This window comes from Sus scrofa, chromosome 4, assembly GCF_000003025.6.
Source record: "Sus scrofa isolate TJ Tabasco breed Duroc chromosome 4, Sscrofa11.1, whole genome shotgun sequence".
NCBI classification, from domain to species: domain Eukaryota; kingdom Metazoa; phylum Chordata; class Mammalia; order Artiodactyla; family Suidae; genus Sus; species Sus scrofa.
Window position 1 is genome coordinate 110,834,397 of NC_010446.5, and position 21,198 is coordinate 110,855,594.

The 21,198-nt window shown below is 57.5% G+C and overlaps 1 protein-coding gene across 1 annotated transcript in view; it reads right to left on the reverse strand.

Moving 5' to 3' along the window:
• Nucleotides 1-10,958, reverse strand: part of CELSR2 (cadherin EGF LAG seven-pass G-type receptor 2) — a 25,933-nt gene extending 14,975 nt beyond the window's left edge. The window contains 2 exon segments of the mRNA XM_021090085.1: nt 1,730-2,377; nt 7,228-10,958. Coding sequence (XP_020945744.1) covers nt 1,730-2,377; nt 7,228-10,537 — 3,958 coding nt within the window. The 5' untranslated portion in view covers nt 10,538-10,958.

Below are 21,198 nucleotides of genomic sequence, written 5' to 3' on the forward strand. Positions count from 1 at the left end.
CGTGGCCCCCAGGGCCGAACTCGCCACAGACCCACATACTGCTCTCCGGCAAGTTCCTCGAAGCTCCCAGACCTGTCCATACCCCTGTTTGGGCCTCAAAAACACAGGCCCGAGAGACCCCTGATCACCAGGCCCCAGTCCTCACGGCCTCTGGTGTCAGGGCTACCAAGCAAGCTGGGAGTGTCCTGGCCCCTTCGGGGGTGAACGCATGGAGGGAAAAGCCTGCGGGTCAGCACAAGGCCTGGTGCCAACACCCCCGCCCTCCCCCTCACTGGTGCTTTTGTCCCTGTCAGGCGCCAAGATCAGTTTCCCTCCCTGGGGACGAGACCAGGCTTCTACTTGGATTTGTCAGAGTTTCAGAGTTATGGGGAGGTGTAGGCGGGGAGCTGGGGACTCTCCAGAACTGGGGCAGGGAACTCCCACCCTGCGCCGTGGAGTCCAGCTTGAGGACCTGGGTGCACTTGGGAGATGCTGAGAGAGTAGGGCCCCAAGCCTAGGAGCAGAGTAGGAGTCCAAGGAGGAGCTGAAAATTCCAGCAAGATCAGATGGAAAAATCCACCCCTTTCTCTCCCTCCCCATTCCCAGATTCTAGAGATAGGTTCTCAGCTCCAGTGCCTAGTGACTGGCTCTTGTTTCCATGGAAACTGTTGTTCGCCTACTCTAAGCACCCCCCAACCCCATCCTCCTGGACAAAGACTTCCCTCCCCTCCCCCCAGCCCCCCCTCCACCAGCAGCAGCTGAGAGGAGTCAAGTCTGGCAAGTTCTGGGCAGGAAGATGCAGCAGGGAAGGCAGTGGAGCCTGCCTACCACTGCTGGCAGAGCCAGTGGGCATGGCTCTGGGAGAGAGAGAACCAGGCCTAAGGCATCTGGGAAGGAAGGGCCCATGGAGGAGAGGAGGGGGTATCCGGAGGGCAATCAGGAACACAAAGCAGAGGCAAGGAGCATCCCAGGGAGAGGCTGGGAACAGGATGCGTAAATCAGGCCAAAAAAGGAAGGCCTCTTGGTCAGGACCCTGTTTCACAGACCTGGGTGGGGGTGGGGCTATTCTGCTCGGGTCACACAGGTGCAGGGATCTTCTGAAACACCCCTATGCCCACACCCAAACTCTCCAGTTTCCCCAGCTCTCCTGTGCCTTCCCCTCAACAGGCGGGAGAAAAGCACTTGCAGCAGCCCAGAAAGGTAATTCACTCAGCAGTGGGGAGAGAGCAGTATGAGGCCCAGCATCACCCCTAAACCAGCTGTGAGCAAGTCACCTGATCTCAGCCTGCCCTTAAATCACAGCCAACGCTTCCTCCAGGCCAGCTCTTTACACAGGTTAAGTTAATTAAGTTCATCTTCACAACCACCTTATGATGTAAGTAGATTCATTATCTCCATTTAAAAATACTAAGGCACAGAGAGGTTAGGTAACTTGCCCAAGGTCACACAGCAACTCCTGTCCAAGCTTGAGATACAAATGCAAGCAGGTTGGCTCGAAGGCTAGGGCTGACCTCAGTTACAGCCCCTGCGGTGGGGGCAGATAGGTGGCCGAGAAGGGCTCCCCCTTCTGCCTTCCCTAATAGGTGGCTGGTGTGAAAGAGCAAGTGGGACTGGTGGGCGCCCAGTGTACTCTGTACCTTCCTCCAGAAAGGAACACCGCCACTCTTGTCTTTAGCCCGATTGTGCTGGCACCACAGTGTCAGCCCCCTGGACCACCCCTGGGGGGCCCCCTCCCTCTTTGAAGGCTCACCCGTGTAGCCCTCTCGGCAGAGGCAGGTGTAGCCGCCCTCACGGCTGCGGCAGCGCCCGTGGGGGGCGCAGGGCCGCGAGTAGCAGAGGTCCACCTCCGTCTCGCAGTAGTCACCGGTGAAGCCTGGCGGGCAGCGGCAGCGCAGCCCCCCGACCGGGTGGATGGGCCGGAAGAGCACGGAGGAGGAGGAGATGAAGGGCGCCGAGGAGTCGAAGCGCAGGACCGACACGCAGCGCATGTAGTTCTCGCAGGGCTCGCGCAGGCAGATGTTGTCGTCGAAGGGCAGCACGCGCTGCGCGGAGATGGCCGTCAGCAGGCTGCGGTTGAGGTACAGGCGCTCCTGCAGGTCCTCCGAGGGCAGGAAGGGGGGCCCGCCCCCGGGCCCTGGCGGCTGGCCCACCGACAGGCTCACGTTGAGGATGTGGCCGCCGGGGGCGTCCGTGTCCCGCTGCACGTTGAAGACCACCACGTGGTCTGGGGGTGTGGCCAGCGTGGCGGCCACGGCCTGGATGAAAAGACCCAGAAGCGGCGACAGGAAGCGCTCGGGAGACATGTCCTCCAGGCGCAGCGTGATGCTGTGCGTGAGCATCTCGTCGGTGATGATGGTGACTCGCAGGGCGCACTGGGCGGTCACACTGTGCACGCCATCTGCGGAGAGGCCAGATGGTTAGGACCCGGGGAGGGCAGGGGTGCCAGAGACCCGGCCGAGGCAGGAGCACCCGGGGGAGGGAGAGCCTGTGGGCCGAAATCCCCCTGCAGGCTCCTGCACTGCCCAGTTGCCAAGAAGGCGTCCTGTTTTCTGACTGGCATAATGGTGTCCTAGGAGGTATGTGTATGTCAACCGTGGGACAGTCACTCCTTGAGGGCTCAGCCCCCATTCGCACTTAAGGGGGTTGATTGCAGAAGTTCTCATTGCATACTTTCCAGAAACCCTCTGCTGTGTAACATGGGCACATCTGGTTTTTTGTTTGTTCGTTTGTTTTTCATTTTTGGCCGCCCCTTGGCATGTGGAGTTCCCCAGCCAGGGCTCAGATCTGAGCTGCAGTCGTGACCTAAGCCAAAGCTGGCTGTGACGCAGGAACCTTAACCCACTGTGCCTGCCAGAGATGGAATGTGCTCCCAAGACGCCACCAATCTCCCGTTGTGCCACAGCGGGAACTTCTGGGCACATCTATTTTTTTTTGCATATGGAGGTTCCCAGGCTAGGGTTCCAGTCGGAGCTGTAGCTACCGGCCTTTGCTACAGTCACAGCAACACCACACTTCACGGCAATGCCAGATCCTTAACCCACCGACCAAGGTCAGGGATCGCACCTGCATCCTCATGGATGCTAGTCGGGTTTATTAACTGTTGAGCTATGATGGGAACTCCCTGGGCACATCTTTTAAGTCTATGCACCTTTTCCTGCCCAAGCCACAGGTTCTACTTCATTATACCATTCTTGGCAAATTTCCCTACACAAGAGTCCCATTTTGCCTGTTTCTTACCTCTCTGTAGGGGCCAGAGCATGAGAGATCCACAAACATAATCTTCCCGCTCCCTCAGCCTCTGTATCTCAGCTACCACAACCCTGACCCTGGCCGTGTTCCCCTTTCCCCCACTGCGGCAGAGTGGGGGGTGAACTGGGTCACTGGGCCACCCAGTCCTCCTCCCACTGAGTCCCATGGCTGCTTGGGCACAGGCCCGCTATCCCCATGGCAACGCCCCACACAAAGCATTCTTCCCGCCCAACTCTGGGCTGCTGAGGGTAGCCGGGGGGCCCCACCCCAGGAAATCCAGCTGAGCCACCTTACCGGTGGAAGCACCACCCACTGCCCTGCTGCTGCGGGGTCCGAGGGACCAGAGATGGAAGGGCCTGGGCAGCTCTCCATCCTGCTGCCCAGACAGAGCCCCACAGGGCTGACCCCTCCTCCAGCCCTAGGCCCTCCAGCTCCTCATCGCCCACTTGGCTCGCCAAATTACAGCCTGGCACACCCTCAGGCCACACACTCACTTATGAACAGCTAAGTATGCACTCGCCGGTGTCTCACTCCACCCACACACCCTAAGCCCAGAAATACCATGTACACCTGAATGCGCAAATACATGGCAATGGATTTTACTCAGCTGAAAATGAAAACTAGAGGCCAAGGGAAGAGGGAAAAGGCTCGGCAGGGCTACAAGGGACACTCATTTTTTATTTACTACAGTGTCCTACACATAGTAGGTTTTCAGTCAATACTAAGATGTTCATGAGAATCTGTTTGGTCTCCATAATGAAAAAATGAGCTTCACAAACAGCAGGAGGAGCCTAAGCAGCTATGAAAAAGAACACCCTGGCAGGAATGGGGCAGGAGTTGGTGTTTCTGGGGTGGGATGGGAGTAGGAGAGGGATCTAGGAATAGATTCTGCGTCTTTGTCACATCTCCTGGAGGCGTCGACGGCACTGGTGTCTCAGTTGAGCCTGGGAAAGCCGAAGCCCAACACCTGTCCCAGCCATGACCGCGGCCCACCGCGCACCTGCCCTCCAGCCTCATGGTCTGAGAACGCCGAGGCCCGCCTGCTCCCAGCAGCAAGCCTGTTTTGTCGTCACCCACTTCTGCTCCTCCTTCTCTCGACTTGCAGATACCCAGATACCGCACAGGCTGTTCCTTCCTACCTGGCCTCTCCAGACACCGGCCCATAGTCCTAGTTTTCTAACCTGCCCTAAACTCACCTTTTCCAGGAAGCCCCCCCAGATTGATGACCTCAGGCTCTCCTTTTCTCCCTTCTTCAGACCCCCCTTGCACTGAGGTATGGAGCTGGCACAGGACTCCTGTTTACCTGGTGCCCAGCCAATCCTGAGTGTGATAGTCCCTCCGGGTAGAAAGCGGCCTAAGCGTCCACACAGAGTACTCCTAACTGATTGGGGAGGGGAGGCGGCAGTCAAGGCCAACGAGCCACGGAAACCTCATCACCCCTCAGCCCTGGGAACAAGCACTCCTCCCCACGTCCCTCCTCTGCTGTCTCAGGCCCCGCCTATGCCCCTCGCCCAGTGTCTCTGTTGCTTCCCATCTGTCCACCATCTGTGGCCACCTGCCCCTCTGCTATTGTCCCCCCTCCCAGCAGTCAACTCACTGCCCTCTCCTGCCTCTTTGTTCCTCTCCCCTGCCTTGACCTGGGTCACCCCTCAGGTGCAAAGAAGATGGTGGGAACAGGGGTGGGGGGTGCATTGCGTGAGCCATCCTCCTGGACAGAAAAAAGGCTGGGGTGGGCCCTGACCCCAGGAAACACCGTCTGTGCCCAGAGCCCAGCCAGCCACACCTGGAAAAGTTCCACATCCCAGACTGTGGCAGAATCGGATTCCAAGCCTCCCTTCCCCTGGCAGATGTGCCAGTGGAAGTTGTAGGCCTGGAGGGGGTCTGCCACTCCCGGGGCTGACCATGCCATGGACAGGAGCTCCTGCGTGTCTTAGCAGAGGAAGAAAAGGCAGGGGGAACTCAGGCTTCAGGAGAGCCATGCAGCCCAGGCTGGGGCAGCTGCAGCCGCTGCAAACAAGAGAGGGGGAAATCAGAGAGGCATAAGCACAGAGACCAAACAGGGGAAGACAAAGGCCCAGGAAAAGAGCCAGCAGTGGAGAAAGTGGGAAAGGAGGAGAGAGTCACACAGGAGATGGGGAGAGGGCAGTGGAGGGGGCCCAGCAGAAGGGCCCCGGGGGCAGAGGCGGGAAAGAAAGAAGAGACAAAGAACAAGAGAAGGAAAACAAAGGGGCAGTGGGAGTCGATCCCTCTCACCCCAACCTCCCTGAACTTTGGGGTTGCCGTGGTGACTGCCTCCAAGGGTCAGGGCCGAGGGGAGAGGGTGGGGCTAGGGCCGGAGGGCCAGCCAAGGCTGCGCCCTCTATTCTGGGGGGCTGCGGTCTGGGGCTTTGCCCGGTAGAGACACGAAGGCGGGGGCAGGGGGGGCCTCCTCTGCCCCATCCCTCGGCATCCTGCGCACTCACTGAGTGGACTGGGGGGTGGACAGGAGGGAGAGGCCACGGCCCTCCACCGCTTCCCACTGGCTCCCAGCACAGAGAAGGACACGAGACAGGGGAGCTCCAGCTCCCACTTCCTCCTCCTGGAGGAGAACTGAAGCTTCCAGAGGCACAGAGCCTTCTCTGCGACCTCTAAACGCTCATGTGCCTTGGCTGTGATGGCCACCTGAGGAGTGCGGCAGGGGAGCATCAGTCCAGAAAGGGCCACAAGTAGGGGCGCTGAAGCCACGCCCTGTGTCCCGCCTGCCTCTCACTCCCGGCCTGGACTCCCTGCACTGGAAGTGAGGCCCGCCAGGCTCCTTTCCTTCCCCCTTCCCTGATGTGTCTGGAGTGGGGGTGCCCTGACCCGCCCATCCCCAGGGTGCAGCCAACAAGGAGCCCTCTGGAGGATCTCAGCAGTTCCCAGGTGTGGCGCAGGGGCTCAGGTGCCTGGGGCGGGCCCCCTCCTTGCTGGTGGCAGAAGAGACAGAACGTGGTCCCTGGCCCAACCCTCCTTCCCCAGCCCTCTGTCCTGGGAGTCTGCAGGCTGAGCGCTTGGCCAGGCAGCTGGAACGCCCGGCCTGGGTCCTGGCCAGGCTCCCACGCCCCAGGACTCTGTTCTCTCGCCACTGGATCCGGCGGCTCTGCCCTCAGAGGTCACCAGTTCCCAGGCACGTGGTGGTCCCCACGTCCCATCCTCTGAGCCCAGGCTCTCAGGGCCCACAGGGAAAGCCTGGCATCTAGAACAGTCCGTGGGGTGGCAAGGGGCCCAAGAGGCCTCAGCCTGCCCCTGGATCCCCTGCAGCCCCTCCCCCAGGCGGGACCCGAACCACAACCTCCGACAGTGGGGTCTGTTTGGACAGAGACAATGAGCTCCGGCCTCACTTCCTGTGGGAGCTCAGAAGAGGGAGCCAGGCCAGGCTCTTTCTGCCTGGAGGGAAAAGAATGTACTAGACAAAGTCCCCCTCAGCCAGTCTGCGGCTCAGCCGGGGACCAGAAGGGGCCCGACCGCAAGGTCCTGACCCCGCAGCAGCAACCCCGTGCCCCCAGAGCCTCGGCTCTGTGGGAGGCTGTGTGAGATCACAGGGATACCCTGGGGGGGTGGGGGGTGGGGGGCGCTGGGCGGCGGCTGGCCTCTCCCGGCCACAGTCCTCCATCCCTCCCCCAGCTTTCCTGAACCCCAGTCTTCCACGCGCCTCCCCCACCCCCCAAATTCTTGGCAGCAGCCATGGCCAGGGCAGCCTCACAGCGCTTCCCCCACCACGTCACAGGCTGGTAGGCAGGGGGCAGCCAACCGGAGCAGCCCAGGCGGCCTGGGGTGGCGAGCGAGGCCGGCCCCGCTGCCAGGATTCCGCAGGCTCCTTCCCAGGCTGCTTGCTTCTCGCCCCTCGACGGCTGGGCCAGTACCCAGTACTGGGCAGAGAGGCAGCTCAGCGGTTCCTCCTGGGACAGCTGCCCAGGCCCTCCCTCAAGGGCCACCCTCCCCCTCCGACCCCACTCCAGGGTCACCTGGGCCCTTCCTTACCTGAAACCAGCACGCTCATGATGGCCTCCAGAGGTCGGTTGTTGTCCAGGGCCCGGCTCAGCCTCAGCTCGCCAGTGGAGCCATTGAGTAGGACCAGGCTGAGTTCGTTCCCCCGCTCGAAGCTGTAAGTCAGGCTGTCCGAGATGTCAGGGTCGTGGGCAGGCACGCGGCCGATGGCACCCCCCGGGAAGCTGCTTGAGCGGTTGGTGACATAATTGTTGAAAAGGATCTCAAAGTTGCCCAGCACGGGGGGGTTGTCGTTGCGGTCCAGCAGGCGGACGTGCACCGTAGCCCGGCTCACCAGGGGCGCCGACGTGGCCTGGATGACCAGGATGTATTCCGGCCGGTCCTCGTAGTCCAAGTCTACCAGGGCGGTCAGCTCCCCAGAGAAGATGTCCAGCTGGAAGACCTCAGGGATGTTGCCCTCCACAATCTGGTACATGATCTGGGCGTTGGTGCCCTCGTCAGGGTCAGTGGCTGTGACCCGGGCCACAGCCAGCCCAATGGGACTGTTCTCTTCCACAAACACATCAAACTCATCCTGCTCAAAGACGGGCGGATTGTCATTCACATCCAACACAGTGACCGTCACCTCCATGGGCGTGCGGGCTGGAGGCATCCCCTTGTCCACTGCATACGCCCGCAGGATGTACTGGGCCACATTTTCACGATCCAGCCTCCGCAGCGTGCGCACGATGCCTGATGTGGACTCTACGATAAAGTCTCCATCTCCATCATCGCCACCTTGGAAGGTGTAGAAGACCCTGCCGTTAAGACCAGAGTCACGGTCAGTGGCTGAGATCTGCAGGACGCTGGTGAAGGGGGGCACATCCTCGTAGACGCTGCCCTGGTAGGAGTCCCGCAGGAACTGAGGAGCGTTGTCATTCACGTCGTTCACCAGGATCTCCAGGTAGGTGGTGTCAGACTTCTGGGGGATACCGTTGTCCCGGGCGGTGATGGCCAGGGTGTAGGACACCTGGTCCTCGTAGTCCAGCTCGGCTTGGGTGGTGACAGCCCCCGTGTCTGCATCGATGCGGAACTGGGGGATGCTGTCCTCCATAAAGTAGGTGATGCGGGCGTTCTCACCGGTGTCCTCGTCTGTGGCACTGATCAGCACCACTGTGGTGCCTGCTGGCCGGTCCTCGTTAACATTCACCGTGTAGTGGGAGCTCTGAAACACGGGACGATGCGTATTGGCGTCAGTGACATTCACCACCACTTGGGCGGTGTCCTGCCGTGTGCCATCAGAGGCAGTAACAGCCAGCACGTACTGCCGCTCAAGTTTGTAGTCCAGGGGCAGGGCAAGGGACACCAGCCCACCACCGCTCTGGCTGGTGATGGAGAAGCGGTTTCGGGTGTTGCCGCTGGTGATCTGGTAGGTGATGACACTGTGGGCATCACGGTCCACGGCTGACACCGTCACCACGCTGGTGCCCACGGCCGCATCCTCATTGAGCCGCACCGTGTACTCGGGTTGGGTAAAGGTCGGGTTGTTGTCGTTGACATCCAGGATGGTCACGCTGACACTGGCCGAGGCAGTGAGGGTAGGGGTGCCGTGGTCTCGGGCTTCAACTCCAAAGCTGTAGAAATCAACTTCTTCCCGGTCCAGCTCAGCAGCCACAGAGATCCAGCCTGTGCCATTGTTGATGGTGAAGGGGAAGTCGTGCCCGACCCCTGCCAGGCGGTATTCCAGGCGGGCATTGTCACCAGCATCAGCATCGATGGCCTGAACATGGAGAACCAAGTAGCCTAAGGGGACACTCTCCAGGACAGTAGCCTGGAAGGGGGTGCTGACAAAGATAGGGGCATTGTCATTGATATCCAGGACCTGCACTGTCACTAGGCCAGAGACGTTTGAGAGAGGGGGGCGGCCACCATCCTGTGCCCGAACCCGTAAGGTGTATTCCTTGGTTGTCTCATAGTCAAGAGGGCTCACCACATCCAGAGCGCCAGTCTGGGCATCTAAGTAAAACTGTCCCCGAGCATTGCCACTCATGATGCTGTAGTGCACCAGGGCATTGCTGCCCTTGTCTCTATCCGAGGCTGTGACCCGAAGTACCAGGGCTCCTGGGGTCACGTCCTCCCATACCTGGACCACATAGCGCTTCTCACTGAACTGGGGGGCATTGTCATTATCATCCTCCACAGACAGGAAAACAGCAGCTGTGGCACTCCGTGGACCAGGGTCCCGACCCTGGTCACTTGCTTCCACTGTCAACTGGTAGGATTCCACCTCTTCCCGATCCACTGGGCCTCGGGTTCGGATCACCCCAGAGCGAGGGTCAATCTCAAAGACTTCAGAGGGCCCGCCCCCAGGGCCCTCCAGCAAGCGGTACAGAATATTGGCATTGGGAGGGGCATCACCATCTGTGGCTCTGACAGTGAGAACCTCATAGCCAACCTCCAGGTTCTCCCTGAGGCTCTCCTTATACTCCAGCTGCTCAAAAACTGGGTCATGATCATTGGTGTCAGTCACCAGGATGGTGAGCGTGGCCAGGGCACTGCGTCGGGGCATGCCGTGATCCTGTGCCGTGACCCTGAAGACATGGGTGCTCTTGGTCTCACGATCCAGCTCCTCGACTGTGGTTACTGCACCGGTGACTGGGTCCAGGGAGAAGAAATGGTTGGAGCGGCTATCGAAGAGGGCATCCATAGTGTACTCAAGCCGACCTGCCTCACCCTCATCCGGGTCGATGGCCCGCAGAGATGCCACAGGAGTACCTGCTGGCTGATTCTCGGGCACTGTGGCCTGGTAGCTGGGGGGCTGGAACTGGGGGGCTGTATTCACATTCCTTTTCCGACGCCCACCCATGGACTCTTCTGCCGAGCTGTCCCCTGCCCTGAACCCTGGAGTCTGCACTAGCTTACAAGACTGGCATCTCAGCCGCGGGGCCTTTAAACACAGGTGCTCATGAGGCAGGGTGAGCTTGCCCTGTGAGGAAAGGTGGCCTCCAATGCCCAGAAGACGACAGCTCCAGGGGCAGCCTTCCCGGGCTGGCGGCAGGGGGATGTGGGCCCCAGATTCTGGACACCAGACCCTCAGGCCATCGTGGTGGGGCACCAGATGGCCAGTCAGTTCGGTCCCCGCATCCCTGCAGCGGCTGGTGTAGAGCCAGAGGTTCGAGGATGAGTCTGGACAGAGCCAGCCCACGGGGGCGCAAGCCCCCGAGGAGCCGCGTCCCCCGGGCCCCAGGGAACGACAGGGCCCCACTTGGTCTCCCAGCAGTGGCCGCAGCAGCAGCAGCAGCAGCAGTAGCAGCAGCGGCGGCAGCGGCGTTGGAAGGGGGGCGCGGGCCGCCGGGCTCCGCATCTCTCCCACTTCCCGGCCGGCCGGGTCAACGGCGGCGGCGGCTCCTCCTCCCGCTCCTGCCGGCCCCGCCGCGCCTCATGCCCAGGCCGGGGCGCCAGTCCCCGGGGTCCACTCGTGCGCCCCGCAGGGCCTGCTCCTTAATGCCTCAACAGGGCCTGGCGCTGCGCGCTCCCACGCGCCCCGGCTCCCACCGTTCCCCGAGCCGGGCCCGCGACCCGGGTCACCCCGACCACCACCGGCTGGCGCGGCGCCTCTACTTGCACACCCGGCTCTCTCCACCTGCGCCCGCGGGCCCCGCGCCCTTGGCCCTGCCGGTCCCCCGGTCCTTGGAGTGCCCCTCGCCCCCGCGGGATAGCCCACCTGCGCCCGCGGAGCTTTGCACCCGGACCCTGGCCGGGACCCGGCCGCCCCTGACGGCCCCGCGCCGCCCGCTCGTGCCCCGCGTCCCCGCCGGCGCTGCCGCTGCTGTCGCCGCGGCCCCGGGCCCAGCCCCACGCTCCCTCGCCTTCCAGGCTGGCGGGCGGGCGAGCTCTGCAGAGCGGTGGCGGCGGCGGCGGCGGCTCATTACCATAGACCTGCTCGCGCCGCCGCCGCCTTAAAGTGGCGATGCCAGCCGCACCAAAGGAGGTGGGCCCCGCCCAGCTTCCTCCTCCGCAAGAGTCTCTAGAATTCCCGCAGTCCAGACGCCCCTGCCCCTAACGAACCGCACCCCAGGCCTGCCCCTGGGCCGATGCCAGATCCCTACAATAGTCTAGAGAGAAATTAATCAGAAGCCAGACAGCAATGATAATAATGGTGGCAGTAACCCCTAAGTATGCTTAGGGGTTTTCAAAATATTTTGAAGGGCTCTCAGACCGTGTGTCCACCTCACACCGCTCAGAAAGGCTGGATGTTGCTAGCTGCTGAGAAGAGCCCTTGTGGCTGTCCCCTCCACAGCTCTCGGGTCAGACTGAGCTAAAATGGCCCTGCTCAATAGTATAAAGTCTCCCCCACCGCCCAGAGAAACACTCTGTTTCCCTGGGAACACACAGAAAGGTCCTGAGCCCCTCTCCCCAACCTCCACCCCTACCCTGACCCGGACCCCTACCCCTACCCCTACCCCTCGCCTTGGCAAAGCTGTGATCTAATCAGGCTGCCCCCCTTGGGGTCCAGCTGCAGAATGCAGTGCAGAATGATGACCCCAGCCTCAATTCCGAGGCCACCTGGGCTTTTCTGGGGGAGGTAAGCCAGGAGTGTCAGAGCCAAAGCCAGCTGGTATAAACACACTTAGCTGCTTCTGAGGCCTAGAGAGGGTGAAACTTGTACAGGTCATGAGGCTGTGCTAGGGGTGGAGCCAAGTTTTAACACAGGTTCCCCAGTCCTAGACTGCTCCATCAGGGCCTCTTGTCTGAATAGATGCCCTCTTGCCAGCTCCGTCCTTCCCCGGACGGACGGGGAACTGTGGGAGCCAACCATGGGAGCAGCACAAGGCTGAGGCTGGTGGTGAGAGGGCTGGCCTAGGGAGGAGGCCAGGGCTTTTCTCCTCCAAGCCCACCACCCTCTAGCTTTGGGACACCTTGGTCAAATGCTTGTGCCTCAGTTTCTTTTAGTAAAATGAGGGGATTGAAAAGCTCCAGAATTTCTTTTCTTCTTTTTTCTTTTTTTTTGTCTTTTTGCCTTTTCTAGGGCCACTCCCGTGGCATATGGAGGTTCCCAGGGCTAGGGGTTGAATTGGAGCTGTTGCTGCTGGCCTACACCACAGCCACAGCAACGCCAGATCCGAGCCACATCTGCGACCTACACCACAGCTCACGGCAATGCTGGATCCTTAACCCACTGAGCAAGGCCAGGGATAGAACTCACAACCTCATGATTCCTAGTAGGATTCATTTCCACTGCGCTAAGATGGGAACTCCCAGAATTTCAAAAACATATTTAGCAGTAGAATTCTTTATTTCAAGTGAAATCTAAAAAGAAGCCCAAGAGTTCCTGTTGTGGCTCAGTGGTAATGAACCCGACTAGTACCTGTGAGCACGAGGTTTCAATCTCTGGCCCTGCTCAGTGGGTTAAGGATCCAAGATCGCCATGAGCTGTGGTGTGGGTCGCAGACGTGGCTCAGGTCCTGAGTGGCTGTGGCTGTGGTGTAGGCCGGGAGCTACAGCTCGGATTTGACCCCTAGCCCAGGAACTTCCATGTGCCGAGGGTGCAGCACTTTAAAAAAATAAAATAAAATATAGTAGAAGCCTGGAATAAAAACCAGATAAAAGTGGTGCTGGGAGAAGGCAGAGCCAGGGTCTTGCCCACCCCCACTGCTCCCCAGCCAGGAAGGCTCTGGGCCACCCTGTGAAGCTTGGGGATCTGGAGGAGCCCAGTTTGAAAAGCATTGAACCAGATGCCGCCTTCCTACATGGCACTCTGGTTGCAGCAGTGTCACTCTCAATGAGTCACAGGAGAGGGGCTGTGACTCCCCTCTCAGGGACCCCAGGCCTAAGGAGCTCCCCTATGACCCGTGGTGGAGACATCATCTTTCTTCTTTCTTCCCAGGGAAAAGGAAAGGAGATGGGCTTTGGGGACAGAAAGAAGGATTCAGATTAGGCTACACTCCTGGCAGTGGGAGGCAGAGCAGGAAGTGGGCAGAGGACCCATGGCTCAGGGAAGTGTCTTCTCCTCTGATGGAAGATGAACTTTCTTCCTCTGGACAAGGCCAAGGGCAGTTCCAGAGACAGAGGGGTGGCTTAGGTGGACTCTGAGGGGCTCTGCTTCTCTGAACTTTCTCTGATTCTCTGGTTTGGGAGGATCTAGGAGCTGTGTGGGCATTTTGCTCTCACGTAATAGCCATGTAGCTCAGAGAATGCTCAGAAATTATACCATCTGTTAATTATCCTTTGAATTGGAGTTGGGTAATGAGACTCTCATTTCGAATGAAGGCCCAAGCCAACACATGGAGAAACTGCAGCCCTCCATTCATCTCGCTCCCTTTGTGCTAAAATACGCTTGCTGGGGAGTTCCCGGGTGGCTCAGTGGGTTATGGATCTGGCATTGTCCCTGCTGTGGCCCTGGTTACAGCTGCATTGCAGGTTCGATCCCTGACCCAGGAACAACCACATGCCTTGGGTGCAACAAAATAAATAAATAAATAAACAAGCAAACAAAAATAAAGTAAAATAAAATAAGCTTGTGGAGAGTGTAGCTTAGGAGAGCGCAGCAGCCTTGGCTCAGGAATTGCCAAGATGGAGGCAGCACGGGTGCAGGAAGCTCCCTTCTAGCCACATGGCTTTTCTGCCCAGGGACCGGCCAGGATGGCAAGGAAAGCTTCCTTTCATCTCTAGGCAAATAGTCCTTAATCATCCCCCAATCCTGCCCCCAGGGGCAGAAGACAGAGCTGCCTAGAACATTTTCGTCTCCTTGGCTGCTTCCCCGCCTCCACAAAGCAGTCTCAAACTAGAGCTTGTCTTGGTGGTATTCTCATTGACCCTTAGGGGAAGGCCTGCATATTTCATGGAACTTTCCAAATTAAAGCACATTTATTTATTTATTTTCCTTTCATTTTAGGGCTGCACCTGTGGCATATGGAAGATGCCAGTCTAGGTGTCAAATCAGAGCTGCGGCTGTTGGCCTACACCACAGCCATAGCAACGTGTGGGATCCAAGTTGCATCTGTGACCTATGCTGCAGCTTGCAGCAATGCTGGATCCTTAACCTGTTGATCAGGGCCAGGGATCCAACTCACATCTTCATGGATACCAATCAGCCACAACGGGAACTCCTCAAGGAAACTTTATTTGTTTATTTATTTATTTTGCTTTTTAGGGCTGCACCCAAGGCACATGGAGGTTCCCAGGCCAGGGGTCCAATTGGAGCTATAGCCGCAGGCCCACACCACAACCACAGCAACGCCAGATCCGAGCCACTGAGCAAGGCCAGGGATCGAACCTACATCCTCATGGATCCAAGTCAGATACGTTAACTGATGAGCCACGATGGCAAGGCCATAAGGACACTTTAGCTGGCCCTCCTCCATTGGAGAAAACTAAAGTGCAGCGAGATCCTGGAGTCTGTTCTAAGGGAACTTATTGCTTTCTAGGACAAACCTCCTGGCCAGGGAGAGTAACGTGTGGGGGGACAGCCGGGCTGTCCTCCAGCTCCCTTGGGACTTCCTCACCACGCTGCTTCCTGAGGGTGCCCCAGGCCTATGGAGAGTACATGCTTGCAGCAGACTGAGCCAGAGGAGTTCCCTGGTGATGCAGCAGGTTAAGGATCTGCGCTGTCACTGCAGAAGCTCGGGTCACTGCTGTGGTGTGGGTTCAATCCCTAGCCTGGGAATTTCTGCAGAGCCAAAAAAAAGGGGCAGAAAAGGCTAAAGGAATTCAGAGGAGGGAGCAGTGAGGGTTGAGAAATCTCAGCCTCTTGGAGGAGGTAGGACTTGGGTCGCCTCTTGAGGAATCAGGAACTGTGCTCCTGGCCAGAGGAATTCACCAGCGAACTCTAACCCACAGGTTAAGGGTCTTCTCCAAGGTTACGCAGTTAGTACATGGCTGGGATCGGAGCCCAGGCAGTCTGGCTCCAGCGTAAGCAGCATAAAGTATGAATGAATGAATGCAAAGTGAGTGTCACCTTGGCTGAAGCCAAGACGGGTGGGTGTGTTGTGGCCCAGCACCCTGGCGGGACAGACACGGCCGGATGGGGAAGAACCAGGTGACCTCTGTCGTGTCTTGTGGCCTGAAATTCTGCGACCAATGGCCTGCTTGGAAAGAGGGGAGTGGAGGGAGGCTATCAATAGCAGGGGTCAAAGTGACTTTTGGTGGGGGGGCAGGGCGGGCGCGTGAGATGAGGAGAGGCCAGGACAGCTGAGCTGGATGTTGTTTCTGGGCTCGGTGTTGCTTAACAAAGAGCATGGACAAGGGGAGGGGCGAGCCTGGCCCTGGGGAGCTCCCAGCAGGGCTGCTCCTGGACTGGGGGCGGGAGAATCAAGGGATCACAGGCCAGCAGGCCTGGATTGGGCGGGCCAGGACCTGCATGTTCTCCTGTCCACACTCAGGCTTCTTCACAGCCGGAGGGCGTGTGCCTTCAGGGTGGGTGGTTTCTCAGACCCCAACGCCATGCCTGGCACAGAGGGGGCGCTCAACCAGAGCTGTGCGGATTCTTCCCCGCCAACCAGTCACCACGCAGCACCCTACGTAATCTTGAAACACTTTAAAATTAATAAACAGTTATTTATTTATTATTATATTATTTTAGTGCCACACCTGTGGCATATGGAAGTTCTTGGCCTAGGGGTCGAATTGGAGCTGCAGCTGCCAGCCTACACCACAGCCACTGCAATGCCGGATCCGAGTCACATGTATGTGCTGTGGCAAAGCCAGGTCATTAACCCACTGAGCGAGGCTAGGAATCGAACCTGCATCCTCTAGGACACCAGATCAGTTTCTTAACCCACTGAGCCACAGCGAGGACTCAATAAACATTTTTTTAGATTTAAAAAATCTCCCCCAGTTGTTTATTTCGGAAAATGTCAAGTATTCCGAAAAATTGCCCAAATGGTACAATGCACTTCCTGGATACTCTCCACTTAGATTCAGTAATTGCTGACACTCTGCTTTGGCTCAGTTTTTGGAGAACAAAGTGAAAATGAAGTGCAAGCATCCTGGCACCTCGTCCCCTGCCCCTCAGCATGCAGGTTCCCAGCCAGAACCCTGCAGGGCCACACCCAGCACCTGAGTGATGATTCCAGTGTCATCGAAGTTCCAGTTAAACTGCTCGCTGTCTCTCAAAGGTCTTTGATGGCTGTGCTTTCAAACTGGAAGTTTATGCATTACATTTGCTCATATGATACGTTAGTTCCCTCCCTCCCGCTCTGCCTTCCTTTCTTCCTTCCTTTTCTTCTTTCTCTTTTTGTGATAGTGACTGTTTGAAAAAGCCAGGCTAGTTTTCTTGTTGCATGTGTCACATTCTGGATTTTTCTGATTAATGGAAGACCCCCTCACGGTGTCCTTTGCAGAGTAATCTTACTAAGTCAGGGTCTGAGCATGTTGCTCCCTCCCTAAAAACCTCACACTGGGCTTTTGGGTTTTGCCTTGAATAAAAGCCAACTTCCTCATGTGAGCCCACAAAGCCAGGGACGGAGGGGCCCAGCCTCTTCTCACTCCTCCCCCATCCTTCTGTTCTGGGAACCCTGGCTTCCTTCCAGCTGTTGAATATGGCAGTCCTAGACGGCCTCTCCTTGAAGACATGTATTGCCATTCAGAACTACATAAACCATTTGTTAACTTACTTGGTTAACGTCTGTCTTACCCACCAGCCATAAGCTCCAGGAGCAGGGAGAACATATTTGCCTTAAATACCAATTAGTACCTAGCACAGCATCTGATTCATAGCAGGCACCCAGTAAAAACTGGTCAAATGAATGAATGAATGAATGGCATAGAGGGTAACCGGATGTCTCTCATTCCTTAGCCACCATCTAGGGGCCAGTGGGGTCTCTAGGCTTTTCTTTGGCAGCATGGATTTCATTCATGTTAATCGCAAAACTGTATTCCCAATTCCAGCTGCAGCCAGTAGTTGTTAAGCCTGATGTCCTAGCCAAGTTAAATAGATTCTCGCTGGGACTCAAAAGATGGCATTGGATGCCTTAAACCAGGGTTGTTTCAGCCCACCGTGCCAGCACTGCTTTACTGAGGGTGGCTCAATAGCCACGACACTGACCCACAGTCCACCTAAGATCCAGCTGAGATTCATTTTGACCCCTGAGCACAGAAGGGAAGAGATGGGGCCTGGGGCTGAGCTGTGAGCAGCAAATCCCAAAGCAACATCTGCAATAACTTCATTCAATTTATCAGAGCAGGCTGAGGAGAGAGCCCTGGCTGGTTGCAGCCGTGCTCCAGGCAGCAGGCTAGGCGTGAGAGGTACACAGATGAATAAGGAGCTCTGGCCTCAGGCGCAACCCATCCAGTGTGGACAGAGACAAATGCTGTTGCAGAATTTTTTTTTTTTTTTTGTCTTTTTAGGGCAGCACCCTGGGCATATGGAAGTTCCCAGGCTAGGGGTTGACTAAGAGCTGCAGCTGCCAGCCACAGCCACAGCCACAGCCACTCCAGATCCTTAACCCACCGAGTGAAATCAGGGATCAAACCCATGTCCTCACGGATACTAGTCGTGTTCGTTACTGCTAAGCCATGATAGGATCTCTGAAACGTAGTCATTAATATCTCTGTATGAGGGTGGGAGAAGTTAGGGAAGGCTTTGTAAAGGAGGTGGCATTTAAACCACCTTGGGAGTTCCTGTTGTGGCTCAGTGGTTAACGAATCCGACTAGGAACCATGAGGTTGTGGATTCGATCCCTGGCCTCGCTCAGTGGGTTAAGGATCTGGCATTGCCGTGAGCTGTGGGGTAGGTCACAGATGTGGCATAGATCCCACGTTGCTGTGGCTCTGGTGTAGACCGGGGGCTACAGCTCTGATTAGACCCCTAGCCTGGGAACCTCCATATGCTGAAGGAGTGGCCCTAGAAAAGGCAAAAAGACAAAAAAAAAAAACCCAAAAAACAAAAAACCCACCTTGAAGGGGAAGGAGGAATTCAGGGACAGGAAGGAGGAAAGGCATCTGGGCAGAGGGAACAGCATGAGCAGATAAGGAGGGTGCAAAGCGTGGTCAGTGCTGGGAGAGGTGAGTAGTCCCCTGGGGCTGGGGCAGGGCTCACAGTAAGGACGAGAGGAGCAGAAAGCCTGCTAATCTGAACTGTGGCCACAGTTTGATGAATCTGGATCTGGCCGAGAAGTCTGGACTTTGAGCAGTTGAGGGAACTCAACTGTCTGAAGTGTTTTGGCAGAGGGAGGGCATGCTATGGCTGTACCATCAGCTCTACCACTGGCCACAGCAGGGAGGCTATACCTGAAGGAGGCGCTGGGGTTGGCAGACCAGCAGGAGGTGGCTGTAGCCATCCAGAAGGAGAGCCTGCGCTGTGGCCCTGTGGCCGAGGAATAGGCTGCCAAGGGGCAGATCTGAGTGATGAGCCTCAGAGGGAGTGTGGGAGGCCGGCTGCCGGGGAAGAGAACGGGTGGGTTCAGGGTGACTCCTGGGTATTTGTTTTGGATGCCTGAATACCCAAAGGAGGGTGTTGGGAAAAGGATCAGATAGGGAGTTAGACTTCGGACTTAAAAGTTTGGATCCTGGTGGAGATGTTGTGTGTGTTGGGGGAAGGTGGCCCAGAGCCAGAGATGCACAATGAGAGATGGTGGGTTTGGGAGGCAGAGCAGAACTTTGAGGAATCCAGCATAGGGCCAAGCCCTGTCTCCTTATCCTGCCCACTTCTCTAGCCCCAACTAACATCCCTCTCTCTTGGTGCTCCAGCTACTCGGGCCTTCTTCCTGCTCCGTCATGCTGTTCCCTCCGTCTGGAACATACCACCTTACCTCTGAAGGGCGGGGACTAGGAGGGCCAGTAATGTTAAGGTAGCAGAAACTACAAGTGTCCATGTCTATTTTTCTTTGAGGGAGAGGAGCCAGATGGGATTATAACTTGACAGCAGAGGCTGGAAGGAAGGCTGCCGTATGATGGGGAAGTGTAAGCAGGTTGGCACTTGAGGGGGACGGGTGGGGAGAGGGGGCACTGGAGAGGGAGGCTGAAGAGAGAGCTGCTGAAGAACAGGGTCTCAGGGCTTCGGAATGGCTGTGAGATCCAGGGCACAAGTGCACAAGGATTGGTTTTGCAGAAAGAGTAGAAACAAACAAATCAAAAAACCTAACACTTTTTTTTCTCTGAGACAAGATGGAAGGAGGGGAGGATGAATGCTATTTTAAATGGGAGCTCAATTCTTCCCTTTCTTTAGGGTTAAAAAAAAAAAAAAAAGTCTCCCTGGAGGGTCACACCATCTTATTAGCAATTTACACCTCAGTGAAAATAATTGTCCAGACCGTTTCTGACAGCAGGTTTGCGTAGGGGGAGGAAAGCCCTGGTCCTGAGGAAGGACCCTACCGCTCTCCAAAACGCAGGGCGCTCCAGCCAACCGATGAGGACAGCGAAGAGCAACTTCCCTCTAGAAAGAAAGGGTTTTCTCAGAATCAGAGGTCGCTGCCCACTTCGGCCCGCAGCTCCGGGGACTTAGAGGCTGAGAATTGGCAAGGTTGGCGTCCAGTCTCCTGCTCTCCGCAGACCAGGAGCCGCACTTGCTGGGGTTCTGCAACAGGAACCTGCCCGCCGCACCCCCGCCTCCGAGTGGTGTTGGTGGGGGGGGCTCTTAAAAGGGCGATGTCAGAGGTTGCTGTGTCTGCAGCATCAGGTCCTCCCCAGTTGGAGATGCAGGATAGCGCCCCCTTTCGAGTGTATCTGGGAGGAGCTTTTGGGGAACCCCTTGCTGGGAGGTGACTGGGGGAGTGGAACAGGCCCCTCGTCCTGGCACAGGCTCTGACATGCAGTACATTTCTCTGGGGCCCTTCCCGCTCTGCCTGTCAGACTCATCCTGGGAGTGCAGCCAGGGCCGCCCCAGTGGGAGGTATGGGGGAGAAGCAGCATTCCCAGGACCCTGGGTAAACCGGAACCGCTTCAGGGAAGGAAAAGCATGATGGGTCACCAGTAAAGTGTCAGTTCCCAGGAGCCAGTTCACCATTGGAGGTGTTTGGCTGATAAACTGAACTCCCCAGGAGACTGTGAGCTCCCACAGGCCCCTTGGTCTCACACTGGGTCCCCACAGTGGCCTGGATGTCTGGAAACCTCTCTCTGGAAATCTGGCTTCCAGTTCTCTCTCTTGCTGTAGAGACAAAGTGGCTTCTTTCCCTTAACTGAAGCACCCAGACCTGCATTTTGGTCCCTAAATTCCCTGGGTGTGGGAACCAAGGGTTGGTAGGAGACCCAGGGCTCTGACTCACTCCCCTGCGCCTGTGGGGTTGTTTGCTGAGGTAACCTGGGTAGCTGAGGTTGGAGATGGGGCAGGTCAAGGTGCCAGGGATGAGGGCATCAGCTGTGGGTTGCAGAGGCAACTGCCGGGGTGGAGTCAAGGTTAGCTGGCCCCATTCCCAGCGCTCAGCTTCCAGGCTGGCTGGCCTACCCTAAACAAGGCTTACATCAGCCCCATCCCACTGCTCCAGGGAGGGAAGGAGCCTGGTTTTCAGCTCACTCTGGAGGAAGGCAAGCCACACCTTTCCCAGTGACTGGGAGTTCTGAGACAGCTGGGACTGTGTCCCATTCTTTCTGCAACCCCTGCTCCTAAGCGTGCTTCGCACAGGGCACGCACTTGGTAAATGAGGGTGTGTGCCTGTGTGCCTCCTGCTTGTGTGTTCTCCTGTATGACCTGCTCTTTCCTTTGCAGTTACAATTTCTCCCTCCTGCGGCTTCAGGAAGAAGTGGGTATAGCCTTTCAGCTAACAGACTGGCTGATCCACAGAGCAGCTTTTTCCAGGCCTCCACTCACTCCTTTTCACTAGGCAGGCTCCTAGCCGCAGGGCAGGTAGGGGAGCCTGGTCTGGGGAGCTGGGCTGCCAGCAGCACAAGGTAAGAGGCCCTCTGTAAAAATGTCACATGTCCAGGTCCCAGGTGCAAACAGGTCTGGAAACTAGTCAGGTGAGAAGTAGGTAGGTCAGTGAGGAGGGGGTGGGAGGAGGGGGGCAGGAGCCAGGCTTGGGCCCTCAGGGCTCAGAGTCCTGGCTTCTGCCCTCCCAGTACTTTCAGGGCCCCAAGAAAAGCAGTGCCTCC